The sequence below is a fragment of the Oryctolagus cuniculus genome, chromosome 12, assembly GCF_964237555.1.
Source record: "Oryctolagus cuniculus chromosome 12, mOryCun1.1, whole genome shotgun sequence".
Classification (NCBI taxonomy): Eukaryota; Metazoa; Chordata; class Mammalia; order Lagomorpha; family Leporidae; genus Oryctolagus; species Oryctolagus cuniculus.
The window spans coordinates 25,738,473-25,765,079 of record NC_091443.1 but is presented as its reverse complement, the minus strand read 5'-3'; the positions used below and the strand labels follow the sequence as shown (position 1 = coordinate 25,765,079).

At 51.8% G+C, this 26,607-nt stretch overlaps 1 protein-coding gene across 5 annotated transcripts in view; it reads right to left on the bottom strand.

Annotated features, from left to right (window-relative positions):
* Positions 1 to 22,822, bottom strand: part of CDKL1 (cyclin dependent kinase like 1) — a 67,938-nt gene extending 45,116 nt beyond the window's left edge. The window contains exons 1-2 of one of the 5 annotated variants that reach the window (XM_051822825.2): positions 22,661 to 22,822; positions 21,894 to 22,196 (exon numbers count right to left, since the gene is read on the bottom strand). In XM_051822825.2, the coding sequence (XP_051678785.1) occupies positions 21,894 to 22,061 (168 nt within the window). In that variant the 5' untranslated portion in view covers positions 22,062 to 22,196; positions 22,661 to 22,822. Of the gene's footprint in view, positions 1 to 20,682; positions 20,821 to 21,893; positions 22,197 to 22,412; positions 22,617 to 22,660 lie in introns of those variants that run through there. The other 4 variants (XM_051822827.2, XM_070053683.1, XM_070053680.1 and 1 more) reach the window with 4 other exon arrangements.
* Positions 22,823 to 26,607: the final 3,785 nt, after the last annotated feature.

The window sequence follows — 26,607 nt, the reverse complement described above, 5'->3', positions numbered from 1 at the left end:
GGGGCTGGCCCCTGGGGGCTGCAGGGACATGCTTGGGCTCAGTGGGCTGGAGACGCTACCAGTGAGCTGAGCTCTCTGGTTCCAGTGGGACAGGTGAGATTCCAGGGAGGCAGGGTGTACCTAATTCCCACCACGGGAGGCCAGACGAGGCTTTCTTTCTTCAGACAGGAACTCATCACAAGGTTCCCGTAGTGGGGAGAGAAGGGCAGCTGGCGGGTGCAACCCTGGGCTTGCATCACAAGGTGACAGGCAGAAGGCTGACGTCAAGCGCTGGAACGGGAAACTGCACTTCCTCATCCAGTTTCTAGATCTAAGTCAACGATGGACAACCTGCTACTGCTGACTCATCTGAAGAAGGCGTCCGCGATGCCCCCACAAGGAGCTGCAAACATTTCCCGAAGGAGCTGCACCCTTTAACCACAGGGACAGGGGAGGGAGGCACTCAGACCCTTCGAGGGCTGTGCTACAGGTCCAAGCCGGCACCCACGATCCCTCACCCCCAGGTTCAAGTACTGCCTCACAGCAGAGTCTTGCCTAGCAGGTCCAAGTGGCGCCCCTAGAGATCGTTCCCTACACTCCCAAGAGCAAGGCTGGGAGAGTGGCGCTTGGTGGTTGGAAAACGCTCGCATTGGTCCGAGGAGCTATGGAGTACGAGCCAGATGGCAGGAGGGGTCCAACAGAAGTCCCTGAGGCTGCCTCTCCTTCCGCTGATCAAAACAGCATGCAAATCAGGGGGCTTGTGCTGTGACACAGTGGGCAAAGCTGCCGCCTGTGACACCAGCGTCCCATATGGTGCCTCTTTGAGTCCTGGCTGCTCCACTCCAATACAGCTCCCTGCTCAAGGCCTGGGAAAAGCAGTGGAAGGTGGCCCAAATGCTTGGGTCCCTGCACCCATGTGGGAGACCCAGAAGAAACTCCTAGCTCCTGCAGGCCCAGCCCTGGCCGTTGCGGCCATCTGGGGAGTGAACCAGCAGATGGAAGATCTCTCTCTCTCTCCTCCTTTCTCTGTAACCCTTTCAAATAAATAAATATTTAAAAAATTATTTAAAAATATAGCAAATCAGCAGCAAAATCAGACCCCAGGTGACACTGCGGAGATGAGCATCACCGTCAGAGAAAGGACGCAGGGCTGGCGGGCCACCAAACCCCTGACAGTCAGCAGCCACCACGGTCCATTGCTGGGCTGGACGCGTCACTTTGCTGGAGGAGTCATCCACGGTCTCAGGCACTTGACACGCAACCACTGATTGGACGACTGCGTTCTTTCCAATCCCAATCAGTAGGCAGGATCGAGAGCGGTTCACGTTCACTGCCCTGCCCGAGGCCAAGGTTAACCCACGCTCTCTTGTCCCAGTGCAGTGTGCACAGGGAACTTGGCTCTGTCACAGTCCACGGAACAGCCTGCACTGCACTGCACTGATAGCATCACGCCAACTGGGCCTCCTGGTGAGCAGATCCGGCAAGTTCTCTGCACCTCAATGAAGACACTCGGGTGCGGGGGGGAGGAGAAACGCCTCTGTGGAATGCAGTGTATGTGACATTCTGGGCATCTAATGGCCTGGGTCATGTTGGAACAGCCTCTTTTTAAAATACTTATTTATTTGAAAGGCAGAGTGACAGAAAAAGAGGAGGGAGGGAGGGAGAAAGAGGGAAAGAGAATGAATATCTTCCATCCACTGGTTCACTCCTCAAATGGCCACAAGGGCGAGGGCTGGGCCAGGCCAAAGCCAGGAACCTAGAACTCCATCTAGGTCTCTCACGGGGTGGCAGGGGCCCAAGTACCTGGGCTATCACCTGCTGCTTTCCCGGGCACGTCAGTACTTGAATTGGTGGCTTAGCCTGCTGTACCATCAGGCAGGCCCCAAATCAACCTCTTGTCCTTTTTTCCTTTATTATTATTATTATTATTATTATTTTGAGAGGCAGAGAGAGAGAGAGTGAGTGGGGGAGAGAGAATGAAATGTGGAGGCGGGGTGATGGAGGGGAGAGTGCACTCCCATTCATGGGTTCACTCCCCACATGCCTTGAATGGCAGGAGCCAGGAGCTGGGAACTTAATGCAGGTCTCTCAGAAGGGTGGCAGGGACCCAACTACTTGAGCTGTCACCACTGCCACCCAGGGTCTGCACTGGCAGGAATCTGGAATCAGGAGCCAGAGCCAGGATACGGGATGTGGGGACCTTTAACTGGCACGTTAACCTCTAGGTCAAACGTCAGCCCCCATCGTCTCTAAGGACAGCGAAGGACCGTGTTGCACCTTGTATCTCCCTACCGGTAAAGGCAGCGATCGCTCTTGGTGGGGCAGCACTCACCTCCCTGGAGGACACTGCTCTAATGCCCAAGCGTCATGGAAGGCTGCCAACACTCAGGAGCACCCAGAGCAAGAGAGGACTTCCCAGCGATCACAGCTGCCTGCCACTCCGGGGGCGTGACCCAGGGTATCCAATCCTGCTACAGGTATCTGGCTCCAGCCACGTCACAGGGCATGAGCAGAGTACCTGACCATGGGGTATCAAATGCTTAGGTAACCTGGAGATGGGTGAGAGGGATACCCTGTCACAAGCCTCCATGGGTGTGTGGTGGCCATTGACTGCCCTACAAGGGATTAGGCCCTAGCAGGTTGGAGGGAACGAGCAAGTTATAAAGAGAGGCGGTCCCTTCTCCCATGTCACTGTTGTCACTCCTTCAGCCTGGATGTCCAGCTCAAGTGGGAGTTTCCAAATGATGGAGGAGAGAAGCCTGCAGACTGGCACACAGATGGGTCAGCCGGTGAGGCTGGCACTGATTGGACATGGATGTCCAGCAGACAGCATTCCCACTCACAGCAGAGACCTTGAGGACAACGGGGGGGGGGGGGAGGAACCTGCCCTGTGGGCAGAGCTTCAAGAGGGGCCCTTGGGTGGTTCACTTTGTATGGAGGGAGAAAGGACCTGAGACATGCATGCATCTGCAGTTAGGAGCAAATAGCTGCTCTAATAGGAGTCTGGAAGGTGCAGGAATGAAAGATCATTTGGAAAAGAGACAGACACTGTACTTGCAGAAGTGGGCAGGAGCTTGAGGGTCTTGGGGCTCCATATTAATGCCCAACCAGGAGCATTTACCATGGAGGATGCACTGAGCAATCAAAAAGGTGTTTTTTTTTTTTTTTTTTTTTTTTTTTTCCTGGTGGCTGTCAGTTTACTCTCAGTACCCTGATGCATGGGTAATCAACACATGACCACAGTGACCACAGCTGCAGGGATGACAATTACGCTAAGCCAATAGCACTGGCGCCTCCCTCCGTGGCTGAAACCACCTGCCAGCAGCAGCAGAAGCTGAAACCGAGCCCATCCTGAGTGCTGTCCTTCAAGGAGACCAGCTGCTGTGAGGACAGCGCAGCAATTTGTCCTTACTGGAATGGACTTGAGAGATGGGTTTGACCTTTCCTGTTTGCACCACAATCCGGGGGCCTTGTAAATATCTGCTTCAGTGGCTTGGGAGTCCACCTGACAGCCTGCCACGGGGCCCGTCATACAGCAAAGGAGACATCCTAACCAGCACGTGGCTGGGGAGCCACCGGGTGTCCTATACACCTCACCGCCCACAACCGGCCAGCCTAACAGATGATGGAATGTGTCACAGCCCTTTGTAGGCACACGCCCTGAGCCAGGGGCCAGCATGCGGCTTCAGCAGCTAGAACCTGTGGGTCTTCACCCAGGAGCTGAAGTACGACTGGACTCTGATCACTACTCCCCACGACCCACTTGTGGGAACCGCACTTCCTGTCCCCAACATTCCCTGAAATGCGCAAAGCTTTGTGTGTACATGATCGGCCCCTGGACAAACCCGAATGTCCAGTAACAGGGAAGAAGTTCAGTGAGCCACGGGGGCCTCATCCCACACTCAGATGATGAAATGCTGTGAACATTAAAAAGGAAGTGTATTTGTGTGCATCGACATGACAAGATGTCCAAGATATACCATCAAGTACAGGACAGGAAATGACAGAACATAGAATAGAATGGCACTTACATCAGAGGGTTCATGGAAGAATGAAATTAAAAGGTTCTTTATTTTTGTGCAAAAGTTTTTGAAATCCATGCATAGTCTCTCCATAATACACATTTTCATAAATTTTAAAAAGATCCCTTGTAAATATGATTTCAAATATGTTTTATACCAAACCTTGACTCTGAACTCTATTTTCCATGAGCTTTGTGAAGTACCTGCACCTGTCCTTCTATAAGGCCACAAGTACCCTGGGACGCAGCTGTTTGGGAGAATGAGAAGGGAGAGGGAAGGGCAAGACAGGCTGTCTTTCCATCCTACATTCATTCTTCTGTGGTTCCAAGGTTTGTTTTTTTTTTTTTTTTACATAAGCATAAATTATTTTCATGATTTTTAAATGATCTGCAGAAGTCTCTTGACTATATTGTAAAACCAAGGTAAATATTATGAAGTTAGTTTCATGGAGCTAGTTAATAGATCAGTGTTAGGGGACAAGCAATTTTCATTATGACAAAACTATCTAGATTATTACCATTATCTCTAGCCTAGAGGAAAATATTCCTCACCTATGTCCGCTTTGCTGAGAAATCCCCCTGGAACACACACTCTCTCTTTTTTAAAAATTTATTTATTTGAAAGGCAGTAACAGAGGGAGACAGAGAAAGAGAGAAAGAGAGACAAAGACTTCCATCTGCTGGTTCACTCCCCAAGCGCCTACAACTCCAATAGTCAGGTTGAAGCCAGGAGCCATGAACTCCAGCAGGGCCTCCCGTATGAGTGGCAGGGAGTCAAGCGAAACCAGCACTGCCGCCCCACCCCTCCAGCACCAGAGCAGGACGCTGGACCGGAAATGGAATAGCCGGGATTCGAACCAGGAACTCCAACACGGGATGCAGGCATCCCAAGCGCTGGCTTAATCAGCTATGCCACAGGGGCCCCCAAGCTTCTCTTTTGATAACGGGAAGCTTCCTCAATCCCGCACTTTCTCTAAATGTCAAGAAGTCCAAGACAACCATCCTGCCTGGGGGCTGGCTAGAGAAGTGAAAGATGCGACAACCGGGAGTGGGAGGAGGGGTACTGAAGAAGCTGGACTCGCTGGCTGCAGGGACAGTGCCTGGGGTTTAGAGAGAGTTGGCTGGGGCCACACGGCGGGGCGGGGGTGTGGAACGAGCATGCGCAGGCTGGTCCTCGGCTCAGACACCTGCGCTGAGATCCCCTCCGGCTTCCAGACCCAGCTCGGGCCAGAGATGCGCATGGCCGGTGCTGGGCCTGTTCTACAGACTGACAAAGTGTGCGAAAGGCACTATCGCGATCGAAACAGAAGATGACGTGGGCACAGCCGAAACTCCACGCAGCGACATTCTGAGGCTTACAGAGCCCACGGAGCGTGTCGTTTTTACGCGTGGTTGATACCATCAGCTGCTTTGGACACTCTGACCTTTCCTTGTCCCAACAAGAAGGCAATTTTAGCCAGCAGTGTTTTTACTGGAGGGCTTTTAAAGTTAATAAACAGTAAAGGAGGTTAATAATTAGTGAGAAAATATGCCTGTTGAGAGCAGATTTGTGGTCTGAAACATCAGTCCCTGCCAAATAAAAAGGTGAATTTAAACACTGAAAAAATTTTAAAGTGAAAGACAAAAGCCTTGCCCATTGAAGACATTTTCCATCCCATATAAAAATTACTACCTTCCAGTGTGGCTTGAACGTGGTACCATAACTATATGCTACTATATGCTATCCAGAGATGTTTTTGTTTGCAAAATTTAAAAATATTTTACAGCACCGGGTTCTAGTCCCGACTGCTCCTCTTCCAGTCCAGCTCTCTGCTGTGGCCCGGGAAGGCAGTGGAGGATGGCCCAAGTGCTTGGGCCCTGCACCCCATGGGAGACCAGGAGGAAGCACCTGGCTCCTGGCTTCAGATTGGCTCAGCACCAGCTGTAGCAGCCATTTGGGAGTGAACCAACAGAAGGAAGACCTTTCTCTCTCTCTCTCTCTCTCTAACTCTGTCAAATAAAAAATTTACATGACAAAAAGAGCAAGAGCATAATTGTGTTTCTGTATCAGTGTGAATGACAAGATCACCTCTTCCGAGTTTCTGGGGTTCTTCTGTACTTCCTAAGGTGACAGCAGTTAATAATATTGTATGTTTCAGAGAGGTGAAGTGGGAGGTGACAAATTTTGGAGGTGATGCATGAAAATGCTAATCACCCTGATTCGATCACTGCAAACGTCCTCACACATCATATTGTGTCCCATGCGTGGATATAATTATTTATGAACAACAACAACAACAAAACAAGAGGCCGGTGTTTGGTGTAGTGCTGAAGATGCTTGGGACACACGCACTCCCCCTCCCCACTGCATTTCCAGCTTCCTGCTCAAGCACACCCTGGGAAGGCAGGAGGAGGCAGCTTGCCCCAAATGGTAGAGTTAGAAACATACCAGGGGATTCCAATTCAATCCCATCAAGGTGGCATGTACCAATGCCATCTCACTAGTCCAAGTGATCAATTTCAGTTCACAATTGATCATAATGAAAGGACTAAGAGTCAAAGGGATCACATAAACAAGTCTAGTACCTGCTAATACTAACCGATAGAATAAATAAAGGGGAGAGTGATCCAACATGGGAAGCAAGATACACAGCAGACTCATAGAATGGCAGATGTCCTAAACAGCACTCTGGCCTCAGAATCAGCCCTATAGGCATTCGGATCCGGCTGAAAAGCCCATGAGAGTATTTCAGGCATGGAAAGCCAAGACACTCTGGCAAAAAAAAAAAAAAAAAAAAAAAAAAAAAAAAAAAACACACACAACAAACCCTAAACGAAAGATCTCTGTGAGTGAGATCCCAGTGGAAAGAACAGGTCTTCAAAGAAGGAGGTACCTTTCTCTGAAGGGAGGAGAGAACCTCCACTTTGACCATGACCTTGTCTAAACAAGATAAGAGTCGGAGAACTCAAAAGGCTTCCATAGCCTTGGAAACTCATAACTGGTGCATAGGGAGATTACTGATGCCATAAACAGGAGTGTCAATTTGTAAAGTCAACAACAGGAGTCACTGTGCACTTACTACTCATGTAGGATCTCTGTCCTTAATGTGCTGTACATTGAGATTTAATGCTATAATGAGTACTCAAACAGTATATTTCACTTTGTGTTTCTATGTGGGTGCAAACTGTTGAAATCTTTACTTAATGTATATTAAACTGATCTTCTGTATATATAGAAAATTGAAAATGAATCTTGATATGAATGAAAGGGGAGAGAGAGCGGGAAAGGGGAGGGTTGCGGGTGGGAGGGAAGTCATCGGGGGGAAGGGGGATGCCAATGTAGTCCATAAGCTGTACTTTGGAAATCTATATTCATTAAATAAAAGTTTAAAAAAAAGCAGATATAAATGAAACTTTTGTGGCTTGTGACCTAATGAAATCTTATAGCTCTTATTTGAATACTTAAAAATATTTATGTAAATGTATTACTAATTGTACTTGATCAACTGCAGAATATTCACATATTTTGTAATAACTTTACTTAACTGCAAATGTGATTGAAAAAAGATTGGCTTTAGAAATATGTTAACTTTGATTGATATCAAATAAACAAAGAATCTGAGTACTTACATCTTTTCAATTAATGCTTCTTTAAACTCTCAGTATAGTTTGTTATGCTGTCATTTAATAAATTTTCCACTGAATATATAAAAACAGGTACTTGGGTTTCTGCTGCCCACATACGTGGAAGACCTGGATGGGTTCCAGGCTCCGGGCCCATCCCTGGCTGTTGTGGGCATTTCATGAGTGAACCAGTGGTCTGCCTTTCAAATAAATACAGTTCTAAAAAATAAAACTTCAAGAAAAAAAAAAACCCCTGTTTATTCTGCCTCTCCCTACTGTCTGATCGCCTCTTTTCTAGAGTCTGCATGAGTGGCTGAAGGGGGGCGGAGCACAGGTGACCCGAGACGGTGGCATGCATTTAATCTCCTTACAGACCGTCTTTAAGGAGGCCAGGAGCCAGCTTGTTCATTTCTGCTGCTTTTGTTCCTTTTGTTTTCGCGGCAGCTTTATCACTTAGGAGTTCACTGCATGGCAGGGAAACAGTCCTTCCAGATAAACGCACTGTCAGCCGAGCCGAACAATCATCCAATGGACAAACACAACAGCCGGTTACTATTTGCTGGGAGTACATTATCTTGTAAAAATAAAATGAAGCAGGTCTCCACTTGTTGAACAAACAGGGAGGGGCGATGATAAGGGGGTTTGTTTGGTTTCCATCACTGTGGGCAAGGGACTGCTCGGCTTTGTCTCGTGCGTGACTGACACCCAGGTCACGAAACACCCACGCCTGCCTACACCGGCTGCTGGCAGTGACCGTCAGGTGCCAGCTCACGCCTCTCTGCGCCCAGTGAAAACCGTGCGATCCGAAGGCTCCAGGCTGGCGAGCTGTAGGCCTGCACGTGTGTTTTATTTGGCCTGAATGGTGTTCTAAAACATTTTAAATGGTTTTTCAACATTTGAAAGTCGAGAGAGCTCACTCTCACTGACAGGAACCAGGTGTCCCCGAAGGCCCGGCTGGTGACAGGGCTAGGGCAGGATGAGCCTGGGACATTTTGCTGTGCCACACGGTGAAGAGCAGGAGAGAGGTGGGCGTTCGGCACTGTGGTTAACTGATTGCCTGAGGGGCCAGCGTTGTGGTGCAATGGAGGTGCAGCAGGTTAAGCCACCATCCAAGACACGGGCATCCCATACAAACACTGGCTTAAGTCCTGGCTGCTCCACTTCCAATCCAGCTTCTTGCTAATGTGCCTGGGAAAGTCCAGGTTCTTGGGCCCCTGCCACTTGGGAGACCAGGACGGAACTCCAGGCTCCTGGCTTTGGCCTGGCCCAGCCCTGGCTATTGCAACTGCTGGAGAATGAACCAGTGGATGAAAGATCTCTCTCTTTCTTTTTCTCTCCTTCTCTGTCTCTGCCTTTCAAATAAACAAATAAAATTTTTTTTATTTTTTATTTTTATTTTTTGACAGGCAGAGTGGACAGTAAGAGAGAGAGAGACAGAGAGAAAGGTCTTCCTTTGCCGTTGGTTCACCCTCCAATGGCCGCCGTGGCTGGCGCGCTGCGGCCGGTGCACCGCGCTGATCTGATGGCAGGAGCCAGGTGCTTCTCCTGGTCTCCTATGGGGTGCAGGGCCCAAGCACCTGGGCCATCCTCCACTGAACTTCCCTGGCCACAGCAGAGAGCTGGCCTGGAAGAGGAGCAACCAGGACAGAATCCGGCGCCCCAACCGGGACTAGAACCCGGTGTGCCGGCGCCGCAAGGCGGAGGATTAGCCTAGTGAGCCACGGCGCAGGCCACAAATAAATCTTAAAACAAAAGGTTGGCCTCTTGGGATGCCTGCACCCCAGATCAGAGTGCCTGAGTTTAGATACGGGATCCACTCCTAGTTCCAGGTTCCTGCTACTGCACACCAGGAAAGCATCAGGCTCAAGTAGTTGGGTCCCTTTCACCTACACGGGAGACCTGGGTAAGTTTCTGGCTCGCAGCTCTGGCTTGGCCCAGCCCCAGATTTAGCAGGAACTCGTGAAGTAAACCAGGGGAAGGAAGGATCTCTTTCTGTTTCTCTGCCTGAGAAAGAATAAAATAAAGAAAGAAAGATCAGGACAGAAGGTAGGCTGGAGGAGATCCCAATGGTCTAATGCATGACTATTTGAGAATCAAAAAGAATGATGATAGTGATGGTTCATAATGTGCTGAATTTTTAAAAAATTCATGAATCTATAGTAACAGTAAAAACTGTTGAGGCAGGTGAGGAGTTAAAGAGAAGTTCTTTTGCACAGAAAAAAAACTGAACAGAAAGGATTGTAGAAAAACAACTTTTATAAAAACTCTCATTATAACCGATTCAGGTAAGGATGATCAGTGGATATTAAAATCATTTGGCAAAAGTACATATAGGAGAGTACTATAAAACATTCATGGAAAATGGAATTAAAAGATAAGTTTATTTTGATGCCAAAAAACCTTAAAATCCACACATACAAGAGGTATTTAAAAAGTTCATGGAAAATAAACACATTGAAAAAACTATGGATGGATTTCAACACATTTTTGCACCAAAATAAAACTTACCTTTTAATTCCATTTTCCACGAACCTTCTCAAGTACCCTCATACATATAGTTATATACATCTTCCCCCCCCACACACACAGGCAGAGTTAGACAGAGAGAGAGAGAGAGAAAGGTCTTACTTCAGTTGGTTCACCCTCCATATGGCCACTATGGCAGGCGCGTTGCGCCGATCCGAAGCCAGGAGCCAGGTGCTTCCTCCTGGTCTCCCTTGGGGTGTAGGGCCCAAGGACCTGGGCCATCCTCCACTGCACTCCTGGGCCACAGCAGAGAGCTGGACTGGAGGAGGAGCAACCAGGACAGAATCCGGCGTCACAACCGGGACTAGAACCCGGTGTGCCGGTGCCGCAAGGCGGAGGATTAGCCTAGTGAGCCGCGGCGCCGGCCTACATCTTTAGTTATAGTTATACAACTGTTATTGGGATAATACAAGAAGTTACAAACACTAATAACATCAAGTCAATGATCTTTTGAGTGTGGAAATCTTCATGTGGTCATCTAGAAGAATGTTTCTGCCCCAGAAGGTTCACGCTAAGTTTTTCAGAAGATGGTTGAGCCCAGAGAGTGTGAGCTGTGTGTAAGGGCGCAGCAGGGACCCGGAAGGCAGCGGGATTCTAACAGTGATGAAGGAACCTAGTTAATGGCACAGTAGCGACCACTGTGCTTTTCTTCCTATTTCTATATATTTTGAGGATTGGTGGTTGTTTTTTTGTTTTGTTTTGTTTTGTTTTCCAAAATAAAAAGTTCCAGGGAAACACCGAGGAGACTTTACATTCTGATTTCTGGCTTTTTAGCCAGGACTTAAAATCCAGCACCCTGGGCTTGCAGTCTGTGGAGCAGCACACAGCCATCCACTCCCGACGTGAGGTCCCAGGCACAGGTCGTGGTCCCAGCTTGAAGACACCTGCCTCCCGCACTGCAGTACCGGGGTTTCACTGCCACCTCTGGCTCCTGATTCCAGCTTCCTGCTAACAGACCTCGGGAGATGGCGGTGATGACTCGGGTCACCGGCTTCCTGCTAGCCACTGGGAAGCCCGGGAGTGACGTTCTACTCCTGGACGTGGCCTGGCTGAGTCCCAGCCCCCGTGGGGTGGGAGTTGACTGTCTTTCTGGGGAAGGAAGGAAGGGAAGGCACAGGGAGGGACAGGAGCTCTCCAGTTCACCCAGGCTGCACCTGTCTCTCTTGTACTTGACTCATTTACGTTCACAGTGGGAGCCTCGGAGACCTGTGAGTTTCTCATCCCCTACGACCCATGGAGGAGAACGCAGGATGTGGGTAGAGGGATTTGCAGACCGTTCTCACTAACCCATCTCAACAAGGCAGTTCCACCATTGGATAGAAGGTACCCAAACAAGGCCCCTTCTCAGCCACAGCACAACCGACTTCTTCAACATTTCCTCAAACATCCTCCTGAGGTCTTCACTGGGCTGGGGAACCTGCCTTCCGCGAGCAGCCGGGGAGCAGACGGCTTGGAAACTTCTGGAAGCTCAAGTGAGGCTCTGCAGTGGGGTGGGTGTACCTGGCACTCTGCCAGCACTGAGCGGACCGGGGCGCTGGCACAGAGCACCACCAGCGGAGTGCTCAGTCAGTGCTGGGGTAACGGGGAACCCTCACAGGTGCTACTCCTCGCAGCCAGGCCTGCCTGGCACGGAATCTGCCAGCAGTGTTTCTGGTCTGATGTTTGAAAGGTGGGGCCATCTTGGGGGGCGGGGCCCTCTGTGTTGAAATTCCACCAAGAGGCAGGAGTGTAACACAGCAGTGAAGTCACAAGATTGCCATGCCCGCATCCCACATCTAAGTGCTTGGGTTTGAGTCCTGCCTTGGCTTCCGATCCAGCTTCCTGATAACCTGCACCCTGGAGGCAGAGATGATGGATCAAGCACTTGGGTCCCTGCCACCCACATGGGAGACCTGGATGGAGCTCCTGGCTCCTGGCCCCGCCGTGGCTGTTGAGGCCATCTGGGGAGTGAACCAGCAGATGGAAGCATGTGCCTTCTCCTCCCCCACCCCCTGCTCCTCTGTCTCCATCACTCTGCCCTTCAAGTAAAAAGGAAACAAAAATTTTCAAAGAAAGAGAAGTCAAGAAGTGCACCCTCTGCCCGTTTCTCTCCACACGGCTGCTCTTTCTGACTCTTCTGCTGTCCCCCCGCCACCATGGCTGAGCCACCTGACCGCTGTTAGGTGTGTGGCCCGACAGCACCCTGCCCCTCTCAGCAAAAAGTCAGCGAGGCGATGCCGAGACAGAAATCACAGGTACAAGGTGGGCCGGGTCCCAGGAGGCACTGGAGCTGTGCACGGTCACCTGAGAGCTTTGAACAGCATCAGCACCCAAAGCCCCCAGCCGCAGCCCCTGTCCCCAGGCAGGCACACGGCCCCAGAGCCCACAGAACACTACTGATGGTGTGGAGACGGAGCGGTAAAGGGGGTGCTCCGACCGTTCTGTAGCTAACCGCTGCTCATGACTAACTACAGTCATAGGAGTGCAGCTGTCGCACTTGCCCGCACCCCACGCACCTTACGTCATTGCTGTTCCCCAGAGGAGTCTTTTTTCGTATTTTTCCTAGTCACTCACCGAGCACTGTGAAATTCTGATACCACAGAGAACTGTACCTGCACAGGCACCAGACAGAGATCTGTGCTCTACGCCAGCAGGAGGTCGGACTTTTCTGCCCCTCCCTGCAAGAGCCAACTTTCATCCTCTTGGGCGTGAAACTGTTCTCATTAAGAACGCATACACTAGGGGCCAGTGTGGAGGCACAGTTGACTAAGCCACGCTTGGGACATCTGCTTCCCATATCAGAGGGCCTGGCTTGAGTCCCGCTACTGCTTCCAATCCAGCTTCCTGCTAGTGCGTGCCCTGGGCAGCAACAGATGACAGCCCAAGAACTTGGGACCCTGGCACCCACATGGGAGAGTCAGATGGAGTTCCTGGCTCCTGTCTAAAGTCTGATCAAACCCGTGTTATTGCAGACATTTGGGGAATAAACCAGTGAATGGAAGATCTCTATCACTTTGCCTTTCAAATTAAAAAAATTTTTTCATATACTACATTGAAACATACTAGAGTTTCACATGGATATTCTCCCCACCCCCATGCGTATTCCCATATTGGTTTGAGGCAAACATAACTTTAGCCTTCTAAAATAATCCAGGGGCAGGTGCTTAGTCTAGTGGTTGACACCCATGTCCCATACTGTAGTACCAGCTCTTACTCCTGACTGTAGCTTCCCACTAATGAAAACCCAGGAAGCAATGGTGATGGCTCAAGTAAGTGGACCCCTGTCGCCCATGTTGGAGACCTGGATTGTGTTACTGGTTTCTGGCTTACGCCTTGGCCTAGCTCCAGTCATCATAGGCATTTGGGGAATGTACCAGAAGATGGGAGCATGCTCTCTCTGCCTCTGACGTAAAGTAAAACCAAATCAAATCATCAAGCGGTTCTGCAGTGAGACAGAAAGAGTGGCTGCCCCAGCAGGAACTGCATGTAGACTTCCACAGAAGCCCCAAATCTCACAGCTGAGGCCCCAGCTGGAGCAAGGCAGGGGTGGGGGGAGGAGGGAGCGCACCGTCATCGGGACTTTAGAGCCCGGTGTTTGCTACTTGAAGGCTCTGGCATATGAAAGCAGTGGAGTAACCCTGGGGACAGACAGAACTGTGCCTGCATTCCCGCTGCTCGACCAAGAGGCCTTGGCACACCATTAACCACCCTGAATCCACCTGCACATGGGGCTAGCAAGATCTACCTTCTAAAGCGTCATGAGTGTAATCTGTGCAGCCCAGGGAATGACTGACAGTCTGTCCAAGTCTCCGGGGTCACAGCCCTACCTGCCAACTGACATACGTGTTTCCCTCTCCTGCTCTCCCACGTTTCATGTCTTTGGGGGGAAGGGTTATCAAGGGTAACATTCTAGCTACTGCTTTCAGCAGTTGAGTGCCGTGGAGCTGATCTGTTCTAACGTCCCTGGTACCACCTGCCACATGTGGAAGCATGCATGGGCACCCCATGGTGCCAAGGTGCTACCCTGGCCTCCAATCCTTCTAAGAGTGCTACTCGTTCTGTCCCTGCTGGATGGAATCCTTTCCTTCTCGCACTTTCATCCGAGAGAGGAGGCCCAGCAGCAGAGGCGTGGAGCCTTGCTGAAACAAGGATTCTGATCTGGCAAGCTTTTCCTGGCTGGGCACATGGATGTTCCCCAGGTGGCTGAGCTGGGCTCGTGCACCCCACCTGCATCACGCAGAACCAGTGCCCGCTTCCCACCACAGGGCCTCCAGCCCATCGCGTCTGATTTTGGCTGCAGGGCGATTTGCCTTCCCAGCACTTGTCTTCTGCCATCTGGCTCCTGTTGTGACCACTGCCCCGCCCCTCCAATTTGCCTTGAATAGGCTTTAGTTCAAGTTTTGGAAGTGGGGGGGGGGCTCTTTCCTGTGGGATTCATGTGTTATCTGCACATCAGCAGGTGTAACATGCCCCTTATATGAGAAGTGCTACATGCACGGCTTGGTGCCACTTACAGACCCTGTTACATAAAGAGTAAGGGTGGGCGCATTAGGTTAATTCTCTGCCTGCAGTGCCAGTGTCCCATATGGGCACCGGTTCTAATCCTGGCTGCTCCTCTTTCAATCCAGCTCTCTGCTGTGGCCTGGGAAAGCAGCAGAAGATGGCTCAAGTGCTTGGGCCCCTGCATCTGCATGGGAGACCAGGAAGAAACTGGCTTCGGATTGGTGCAGCTCCTGCCGTTGCAGCCATTTGGAGAGTGAACCAATGGAAGGAAGACCTTTCTCTCTGTCTCTCCCTCTCACTGTCTGCAACTCTACCTGTCAAATAAATAAATAAAAAATCTAAAAAAAAAAAAAAAAAAAAAAAAAGAGTAAGGGTGGCATGTGGAAGGAATCTGGCAACATTCCAGATAAATAAGAGCAAATGTAATCTCCTAGGTCATTTTATTACACTATTACATGTGCTTTTGCTAATCGTAACTCAAGGTCATGATTCCAGCACTTTTTCCTCCTACGTCACATTTTCTCTCTACTGGACTGACATCACCAGCACACAAACATAGCTACGATGCCCATGTGAGAGACAACAGCCACTCTGAAAAAACTTCTCTTAACTCCACATCTTCCAAGCACCTATGGCCCCATTTCTCCACTTCCCTTTTCAAAATAAGGTTTCTGTCCATAAACTGCTACTTCTTTTTAAAATTTTTATTCATTTTATTTTTAAAATTTATTTGAAAGGCAAAGAGATAGAGAGATGAACACAGATCTCTCCTCTGCCCGTTCATTCCCCCAATGCCTGCAATAGCCAGGACTGGGCCAAGCCGAAGCCAGGAGCCGAGGGCTCAACCCAGGTCTCCCCTGTAGGTGGCAGGAACCCAAGTACTTGAGCCATCATTTGATGCCTCCAAGGGTGTACATTAGCAGGTAGTTGGAATGGCAAGCAGAGCTGGACTCAAACCTAGGCGCTCTAAGATGGGACGGAGGCATCCCAAAAAGCAGCTAAACTGCTGCCCCAAACCCTTGACCCTCCCCACTTTCTCATGAGACAGTTAAAAACAGGTGCCGACACTGCTGTCTCCACTTCACTCCTCTCATCTTTCCGGAACCCTTGCTCATGAAGTATTCATTCCAACCATTCCACACAAACACCTCTCATCCAGATCTCAAATAAGGGGTGGCACTGAGGCACAGTGGCTTAAACCACGGCCTATGAGGCCGGCATCCCACACGGGTATCTGTCAGGTCCTGGCTGCTCTACTTCTAATCCACATCCCTGCTAACGTGCCTAAGTATTCTAAGTGCTTGGGCCCCTCCACCCATGTGGGAGACTGGATGTTCTTGGCTTCTGGCTTCAGCCTGGCCCTGCTCTGCCCATTTGGGGAGTGGACCAGCAGACAGAAGGTATCTCTCTGTCCCTTGCTTTCTGTAACTCTGTCTTCAAAATAAAAAATAAATAAATCTGGAGCTGGCGTTGTGGCATAGTGGGTAAAACTGCTATATGCAATAGTGGTATACCACATGGGAGCCAATTTGGCTTCTGGATGCTCCACTTTTTTTTTTTTTACAGGCAGAGTGGACAGTGAGAGAGAGAGAGACAGAAAGGTCTTCCTTTGCCGTTGGTTCACCCTCCAATGGCCGCCGCGGCCGGTGCGCTGCGGCTGGCGCACCGCGCTGATCCGAAGCCAGGAGCCAGGTGCTTCTCCTGGTCTCCCATGGGGTGCAGGGCGCAAGCACTTGGGCCATCCTCCACTGCCTTCCCGGGCCACAGAGAGCTGGACTGGAAGAGGAGCAACCGGAACAGAATCCGGCGCCCCGACCGGGACTAGAACCTGGGGTGCTGGCGACACAGGCGGAAGATTAGCCTAGTGAACCATGGCGCCGGCCACTCCACTTCTGATCCAACTCCCTGCTAATGTGCTGGGAAAGCCCTGGAGGATGACAAGTACTTGGACCCCTCAACCCATGTAGGAGACCCAGATGGCATTCTAGGCTCCTGGTTTTGGCCTGACCTAAGGCATCATGGTTGTTTTGGGGAGTGAACCAGCAGATATAAGATTCTCTTTTTTTAGATTTTTTTTAAACATTTATTTATTTATTTATTTGAAAGAGTTATACAGAGCAGCAGGGGGTGGGGGTCTTCCATCCACTGGTTCACTCCCTCAATGGCTTCAACGGCCAGAGCTGCGCTGATCCGAAGCCAGAAGCCAGGAGCCTCCTCCGGGTCTCCCACACGGGTGCAGGGGCCCAAGGACTTGGGCCATCTTCTACTGCTTTCCCAGGCCATGTGGGATGCCAGCACTGTGGCTTAGCGGGTAAAGCCACTGCTCTCTTGCTGTCACGCATCACTCTGCTTTCCAAGTAAACAAATCTTCATAAACATGCCACAGCACTTCAAGAAGATGACTTTCCAGATTTTTTGCACAAAAATCAACTTATCATTTCATCCCAGACTTTGAAGTCCCTTTGCAGATCCTGTAAGCGGGACATCAGGTGACCATGGGAATCTTTGTTTCCAGAAACAGTGGTTACTGTCATCAGATTAGGATGTACAAAAAGTAAATGAGGTCACCGCTCTCGGCAGCAGCCAGAGAAATGGGACGGACATGGGCGATCACACACACACACATACACCATCCATACGATCACCCGCAGGTCCTCACACACACTGGGACAGACATGGGCGATCTCACACACACCACACGTACAATCACCCGCAGGTCCTCACACACACGGGCTCGCACAGGTGGGTCAGAGCAGCCTCAGCTCGTGGCTGTCACCGGCTCTCTCTGGGGAAGGACTGTGCGTGTCTTCTAGCACTGCCTTTCCTGGTTCAGTATTAACACGTGTTCCTCCTGGGACATACTGCTGGTAAGTGGCTGGTAGCTGGTGTGTTTCTTTTTTTTTTGGACAGGCAGAGTGGACAGTGAGAGAGAGAGAAAGGTCTTCCTTTGCCGTTGGTTCACCCTCTAATGGCCACTGTAGCCGGTGCACTGCGGCCAGCACACCACGCTGATCCGAAGCCAGGAGCCAGGTGCTTCTCCTGGTCTCCTATGCGGGTGCAGGGCCCAAGCACCTGGGCCATCCTCCACTGCACTCCCTGGCCACAGCAGAGAGCTGGCCTGGAAGAGGGGCAACCGGGACAGAATCCGGCGCCCCGACCGGGACTAGAACCCGGTGTGCTGGCGCCACAGGTGGAGGATTAGCCTAGTGAGCCGCAGCGCTGGCCTGTAGCTGGCATTTTAAAATGCTGACAACCTTATCCTAATCTGTAGAAAGAAAAAAAAAAATGTTTGGAATTCTATTGGCCCTTGAAGTCCAAACACCTTCAAATAAATGACGATTTTCTAGCAGAGACATCTTGGCCAGCGTCTTTCTGTTCAGAAGAAAGCCGACCTCCTCAGCTGGGCACTCACAGCCTCCCCCCGGGGCTGTGTGAAAGAAAACCCCAAGAAGTCGCTGAGTCGCTGACTGCATACCTGCTGCAGGCCCAGCCTCCCGGGCTTTTCCTCCCTCACACCACCACCACGCTGCCACCGGGGCTGCCTGGAATTCACACACAACCCCATCACACACCCCACATACCCCCCCACTCACAACCCACACACACACACCCCACATACCCCCCCACAGCCCATACACACATACACACTCACATACCCCACACACACATACACACCCCACACAACCCACACACACACACACACTCAAATACCCCCCCACAGCCCATACACACATACACACTCACATACCCCCCCACACACACCCCACACAACCCACACACACACCCCCACTCACATACCCCCCCACAGCCCATACACACATACACACTCACATACCCCACACACACATATACACCCCCCCACACCCCACACACCCCACACAACCCACACACACACCCCACATACCCTCCACACAACCCCCCCACACCCACTCACATACCCCCCACAGCCCATACACATATACACACTCACATACCCCACACACACATACACACCCCCCCCACACCCACTCACATACCCCCCCCACAGCTCATACACACACACCCACTCACACACCCCCCCACAGCCCATACACACATACACACTCACATACCCCACACACACACCACACACACACAACCCACACACACACCCCACATACACCCCACACACATACCCCACAAACATACACACAGCACACACATACCCCTACAAACACATACACACACCACACACATACCCCACAAACATAGCACATACACACACCCCTACACACATATACACTCACAATCATACCACACACCCATATCCCACAAACACACACCCCACACACATACCCCTACTAACACATACACACACTATACACATACCCCACAAACACAGCACACACACACACCCCTACACACATATACACTCACAATCATACCACACACCCATATCCCACACACACCCCACACACATACCCCTACTAACACATACACACACTATACACATACCCCACAAACATAGCACACACACACCCCACACAGACCCCACACACAGACCGCTACACATGCACACACTACTACACACACACACACCCCTACACACATACACACACCACACACACACACCCCACATACACATAACACACGATACCCCACACACACCCCACACACATACCCCTACAAACACATACACACATTATGCACATACCCCACAAACACACCACACACACACACCCCTACACTCACACACACAACCCACACATCCCCATACCACCCACCCACACTCACACCCTCAAACACACCACACCACACACCTCCCCTCCACATCACCCCCCCACACACACACTGGTTTTTCTTTTCCCTTCTCTCCCAGCCTGTTAGCACCCAGCAGCCATCTTGGTCAAGATTCTGGCCTCGACAACTGGGTTCCCTCAAAGAGCTGCTCTCTCCCCAGACACCGTTCCTGGGATCCCCCTTCTCTCATTCGGCCTCCCTAACATCTCAAAGTCTAGCTCTGACACTATGTGCGCCACTCAGCACCCACGGAGGGCTCTTACCCGCCCTGCAGACCCAGGGGAGGGAGCGTGTGTGTGCGTGTAGAAGTCACCTCACGGGCTGTACGGCTGCGTGCCAACACCGTGACGCATACTTGGGTCTAATGAATAAATCAACGGAGAAAATACTTTATGTAGCATCCCCTTAATCCACTCATTCAGCAACTACTGATTACGCAGCTATTCCGGGTGAGCAGTATCACAGAATTCTGAAAAGCAACAGCTCGCAAGAACCGACCGCTAGCCACGCACTCCCAGCGCCTCGTCTGAGCCGGGGGTGCCGGTGCCTGCGCCTGCGCACAAGGTGTGGGAGCCGTGCGTTGAAAGTGGCCCTGTGCCTGCAACTCTGTCCGGAAGAGCACGTCCACACTCTGCTTCCAAGAGAACAAAACTCCTTTCCCAAGTTCATGGCAACACCGACCCTTCCCGAGAGCGTATTCTGTTAGCTTTTCTCCCCCAGTTTAACAATAACACCTATTGGAGGCCCACTCCGTGCCGTGCCGAGTAGTGGGGCACAGAGAGGCGGAGGCAGGGTCCCCACGGCGGAGGAGCTCAGCCAGTGCCCTGCAAACACAGAATTGGCTCCCTGGAAAGGGAGATTCCAGGGCACTCCCAGGCGGCCTTCAGGCTCAGAAATCGATTCTTCCTCTGCTAGGAACAGATTTTTCTCTTTGCAGCAAATGAACCCTTGGGAATGCGATTATCACCTGTAGGGGGAAAGCCGGAGAAAGTGCAAGCACCCAGCAGCCGAGAGAGACACAGAGAACTCTCCCCCTGCGGAGAGGGGGAAGGGCAGGGTAGGGTGGTCCCCAGGCCCTTGGGCAGGGTGCGGAGAGTGAGCCTTAGGACTTGATCTAAGGACAGCCAGGCAAAGGACACCGAGACCCAAAGCGAGTTTTCCTGTTATCCACCCATTCCACAGATCCAAGCCTGGCAAGTCCCACACAGGGTCCTGACCTAGAAATGACCCCAGGCCCCTAGGCCACGGGGAAAAGAGAGACGCTCAGAGGCAGTGGAGGAGCAAGTATAAGAGTCACTCCAGGAGTTCCCTACCTGCCACTCAAGCACCTGTGCCTCCCGTGTCATTGAGTCAGCTTCTAAGAGAGGCCACAGAGGCCAGGGCTGTGCTGACAAAGTGACTCCCCACTGGATGCATTCCACATCGCCACATTCCGGAAAGAAGCCGTTTCCATCAGGGGCTCCTGGTAAGCAGCTCCCCACACCTGCTCTGAGAGCACGGTCTCCTGGGGCCAGCTCGCAGGTACTTTGGCTGCCGGTCTCCCTTCCTAAAGGAGCAGGACATTGGGATGCCTGGCAGCAGATACGCGTGAGGTGTGATGAGAACCTGACAGCTAACAAACAGACTGACCACAGGTGACTGACTGATTCTCCAAATGGGCGAGAATGCCAAGAGAAAGGAGCCTGGGAGTTTAAAAAAATCAAGAATGTTTTTGGTCCTTGTTCTACCAAAGCGTGACGGCTCTTGAAAAGCCAGGTCTACAGGTGATACAGGAAAGAAGCAAATAGAAAGTAAGTTAGGGGCCGGCGCTGTGGCGCAGTGGGCTAAGCCTCCACCTGCGGTGCGGAATCCCACATGGGCGCTGGTTCTAGTCCTGGCCACTCCTCTTACAACCCAGCCCTCTGCTATGGCCTGGGAAAGCAGTAGATGATGGCCCAAGTGCTTGGGCCCTAGAACCTGCATGGGAGACCCGGAGGACGCTCCAGGCTCCTGGTTTCGGATCGGCTCAGCTCCAGCCATTGCAGCCATTTGGGGAGTGAACCAGCAGATGCAAGACCTGGCTCTTCCCCTCTCTGTCTATAAGTCTACCTCTCAAATAAATAAATATTTTTAAAAATGGTATTGTGCATTTAAAAAAAAGCAAATTAAAATATTCAGAGTGTCTCTGAAAGTGAACATCATCTTACCCATAACTTCTGGCTCTTGAAAAACTTGGTGGAAATGGAATGCAAAGATAAGTTTATTCCAGGGCAAAATACCCACCCACACAGGGGGTCTTCAGAGAGTTCAGGGAAAGAGTATATAACGAAAAGAACTATGCATGGAGCTCAAAACAACGCAGCAAAATAAGCTGAGTCTTTCAATTCCATTGTCCCTGAACTTGAGAAGTAGCCTGTGTACCACTGTACCTGTGTGTCACCGGGGACGGATGGGACCGAGTCCCACGCATTCCTGTGACAGTGCGGCCGCTCGCTTCTTTCTCTAAAGCCCCAAACTTCACTGCAAAGAGAGCGGGAGCCGGTACCTTGAGCATGCGGATTTCCCGAAGGGCGATTTTCTTTATGACAGGGTCATCTTCGGATTCCAGAAACCTCTTGATGGCCACGATCTGGCCCGTGTCCCTGTTTCTGCATTTGAAAACGACGCCATAGGATCCTTCGCCGATCTTCCCGATCTTCTCGTACTTCTCCATCACAGAGAGGGACACGTGGACACGGATCTCCGCATAGTTTGGAAAGGTCGCCCGTGGACTACGGCACGCGCGGACTGCACTGAGGCCCCAAATCACCAGGGTTTTGGTTTTCTGGGCTTTATTTCCCCCAAGGACCTAGAACAGAACAAGAGCACCTGTGAGAGTCAGGGATGGGCCCCTGTCTTTCAAGATTTTCTGGTTTTTTTCTTTGCTCCTCTGCAATGGCAGCTCTGTCAGGCGCCACAGCCTGGGCCGGCCCGGTGAGGCTCCCGCCTGTAACCCATCACCCTAAAAGGCTCGCCCTGTAAGGCAATCTGTCATTTACGGTTCACTGCATCCAATCTGAGACACCCGAGCTCGCCGGAGACCCGGGAAGGCGAGGGGCTCCCCCGGTTCTAATGTCGGGGCTCATTTCCCCGCAGCAAGCGGACACCCGCGGGCTCCCCGGACCTCGGCCGGCCGCTCGGGGCCTCCTCCCCGCTCGGCGCCGCCGGCCTTTCCCAGCCCCGCGCCGGGTCCGCGCAGCCTCGAGCGGCGCCACGTGGCGGGTGGCCGGCCCCGGGCCCTGCTCCGCGCCTCCCGCCTCGCCCGGGACTCACGGCTCCGCGGCGGCCGCGCCGCGCTCCCTCCTCGCTGGCTCTCTCGCCCGGCTGGGCTCGCGGCGGGCACGGCCCGCGATCCCCATGGGAACCGCGCCCGCCCCGGGGCTGGCCTGGGCGGGGCTGCCGCGCTCGCTGCGGGCACGGGCGCCGGGGCCGGCGGCCGCGATGGGGGCGGCGGCCCGCGCTTTCCCGCAACGGGGTCGCCGTCCGCTGGGGGCCGCCTTGGGGGCAGCTCCTCGGTCGGTCGAGACTGGGGCTTGGTATCGGGGAGCCAGCGCTGGGCGAGGAGTGAAGTCAGAGATGCGGCGAGGCAGCCCCCCGCCCCCGCCCAGGCAGGCAGGGTCCCACGGACCAGGCGCCTTCAGGTGGGCCAGGTGGAACGTTCCAGGTTTTAGGATCCCAGCTGGCGGTCTGAGTACCGCAGGGGAAGCTGCAGGACCTGGGGCGATCCTGAAAGGAGCTGAATTGCCAGTGCGCAGAGGCCGGTGCACCTGCTCCTGCGTCCCGTTCCTCCCGCCCAGCCCGGAATCACTGTGCGGTTTCCTGGCCCAGCACTCCGCTGCCCCGTGTAAACCTGGGTGGGGCCCAGGATGGCTGGAGGTGACCTGTGAACCCCCCTGAAGCTGCTTGCCCGTGGCGACCCCTGTAACTTTGCCTCTCCCGGAATGTCCTGTAAATAGGGTCGTACTTTCTGTAGCCCTTTGAGGGTAAGTTTCTTTCATTTAAACCACAGTGGCGGTCAGATTCCTCCCTGTTGTTCCATTTATCAGCCTGCGGTCCTTTTCAGGGCTGAGTAGGTTTCCATTGTCAATGTCCCTGTGCGTGTTTATTCATTCTCAGTGGAAGACTATCTGAGCCCTTGTAGAACCTGCCACTGTAAACACTCAAGCCTGGCCCTTCCTATGGACACGTTTGCATGTCCCTGGGGAAAATGCTTAGGAGGAGGCCTGCGGGGTTGTATGATAACTATTTGCTTTTCTGACTCCCAGATGTTTTCCTAAGTGGCTGTTCCAGTCGGTTTGCATCCTTGCCAGCCCTGTGGGTTCTCGAGAGCTTAGCTGTTCTAATAGGTGGGTGACAGCCTCCTGTGGTTTCAGTTTGCATTCCCCTGGTGACTAACCCTGAGTAGTTTTGCATGTGCGTATTTGCATCTGGCTGTTTTCTCTCTTGCAGGTTCTAGGACATTTGGGTAAATTCTTCGGGATTGTCAACGCAATCTCCTCTTTGGCAGATACGGACCGTGCAGTTCCCTCCTAATTGGTGTGCATTTTCTTGCCTCGCTGCACTGGGTAGAATAGATATCCGTGTCTTATCGCTGATCTGAGGAGGAAAGCACTGTCTTGTTCCATTCTGGGTAATGTTGATGTTTTTGTAGATACAGTGGCAGGCAGCGTCAGAGGGGCCCCACGACACCTGCCCCAGAGAGGGGTGGGCGTGGCCTTCTGGTGCCTTCTAAGGAACAGACTTGGTGACACCTGATGGGCTGTCACTTCTGAGATTAGGGGGGAAGGACCGGGACTCCTGCCTTGGATTTTCTTGGGTGCTCTGCTGGTCACTTGCTGTGAGGGAAGTCAGGTGTCATGTTGTGAGCTGTCCCCTGGAAGGGTACGAGGGGCTGCCAACAGCCAAAGAACTGAAACCCTCAGTGAAGTCATCCATGACAATGGGAACCCTGCCAGCTCTGTGCATGACCTTGGCAGTGCCTGTCCAACGCAACACCCCGGTTCTAGGGACCTTCCAATGATACTGGCCCAGCTGACAACCTGGGCTCAACCCAGCAAGAGACCTTGAGCCACGCACCTGGCGAAGCTGTTCCTGGAGTCTTTAGCTCTGGAAACAGTGAGCTGATAAATGTTGGCTGCAAGGTTTTGGGGTAGTTATGCAATGATTCACAAACAACACAGAAGCTGAGCAAGTTCTCTGGTTCCCAGTGTGATTCAGTGTGTTTCTGCTTTTCAAAAATCAGAAATGGGGGCCAGCACCATGGCATAGTGGGTAAAGCTACTTCCTGCAGCAGTGTCGGCGTCCCAAATGGGCCCCTGCACCCATGTGGGAGACCCGGAAGATGCTCCTGGCTCCTGGCTTCGGATGGGCTCAGCTCTGGCCGTTGCGGCCAGTTGGAGAATGAACCAACAGATGGAAGACCTCTCTCTCTCTGCCTCTCCGTATCTCTCTGTGTATCTTTGGCTTTCAAATAAATAAATCTTTTTTTTTTTTTTTTTTTTTTAAAGAGTAGTTCACTCCCTAGATGGCCACAACAGTTGGGACTGGGCCAGGCCATAGCCAGGAGCCAGGACTTTATCTGGGTCTCCCATGAGAGCTGCAGGGGCCCAAGCACTGTGCCATCTGCCACAGCTTTCCCAGGCCATTAGCAGGGAGCTGGATCGGAAGCTGAGCAGCCAGGACTTGAACGGGCACTCTTACAGGATGGCAGCATTATGGGCAGCGGCTTAACCTATACGGCACCACAGCACTGGCCCAGCCCTCACCCCCATAAGCCTTTAATGCCATAATTTGTCCCGTAAGCACTTTAAATGCGGGGCAGAAATCTTGCTATGCTGTATTTTCATTTCCACTCAGTTCAGAACACTTTCTCATTTCCCTGTGGCTTCCTATTTGACCCGTGGGTTATTGTCAAGTGTGTTGTTTAATTTCCAACTATTTGGGGATTTTCCAGATATCTTTCTGTTATTGATTTCTAGTTTAATCACATTGTTTTTAGGGAATTTACTTTGTATGATTTAAAGTCTTGACATGTGTTGGGCTTTGATTTATGGCCCAGACTGTGGTCTGTGTGGGTGAATGCTTCCTTTTGCCGATTTTGATTGTATTCTGTATTTTGGAATGAAGCGAGAAAGTCAGTGCAGATTTCTCCATTGCCTCTGTGTGTGAAGTTCATTCCAGGTTAGATAAAAAATTAACTTGAGGGATTCCACAAAGTTCAGTTACCAAGGAGCATGGCAGAGTTCCAAGCCCACTAGAAGGTAGGGTACGGAGCCAGTACGGTTATTTATGCTACGTGGGCTGTGAACCAGAGAGCTGGCGTGACTTGCAGCTGCAGGTTGTTTTGTTTGGGGGAAGTTGGAGTAAAATGTTAGAGAACAGCTTTGGGGAGGGACAGACAGTTGGTGTCACCATTTAGCACTGGGGAGAGAGAGGATGCTCTCTCTCAATACTCTCAATCAACGGTCTTTCCAGCCAAGCGATCTGCCATGGCGGTGGCTGATGGCAGGGCAGGTGCAGCCCTCTGGAGGCTGAGGAGTGGTCTGCCACGTGGGGTCTGTGTCGTAAGCAGGCGCTGGTGGTGAGGCTACGTTATTTTCCACGGAGAGCGATCTTGCCTTTACAGTGCTGTGTAATTGGAATACTTCAGTGTCCCCGAGGCGGCACAAACAGTCCTGTGGAATTTTAATCACCTAAGGAAATAACAAACATTCAGCAGAGTGACACGTGGTCGCAGAGAGCCCAGGTGTGCAGCATTCCTGCCTTCCTCCTGGTGCTTGATCTCGTGCAAGGTAACGACTATGGCCGCCCCAAGGGCAGCAACTACTATTTAGCCAGTGCTTACTTGGTGGCAGGCCATATGCAAAGATGGTTTTGTGTCGGAGCCTCACCCTAACCCTAGGAGGTGGGCATCAACATCGACCTGAGGTTTTAGATGAGATGCTGGAGCAGATGAGCTACCTGCTGACCCCGGGGCCCTGCTGCCTGATTTGCTAACGCTCCCTGACTCACGGTGGTTAATGGGTCGACATTGACCCAGCTACCTGTGATGTACAATGAGCAGCCTCCTGCTTTTCTCTTAAAGTTCCCCAGGAAGATGTGTCTTGTCAGCACGCTTGCTTCTCACTGGCCGGCTTTAAAGAATTCCACTGGCCACTTCTGTCTGGGAAGTGAACCAGCAGATGGAAGATCTCTCTGATTCTCCCTCTCTCTCTGTGTAA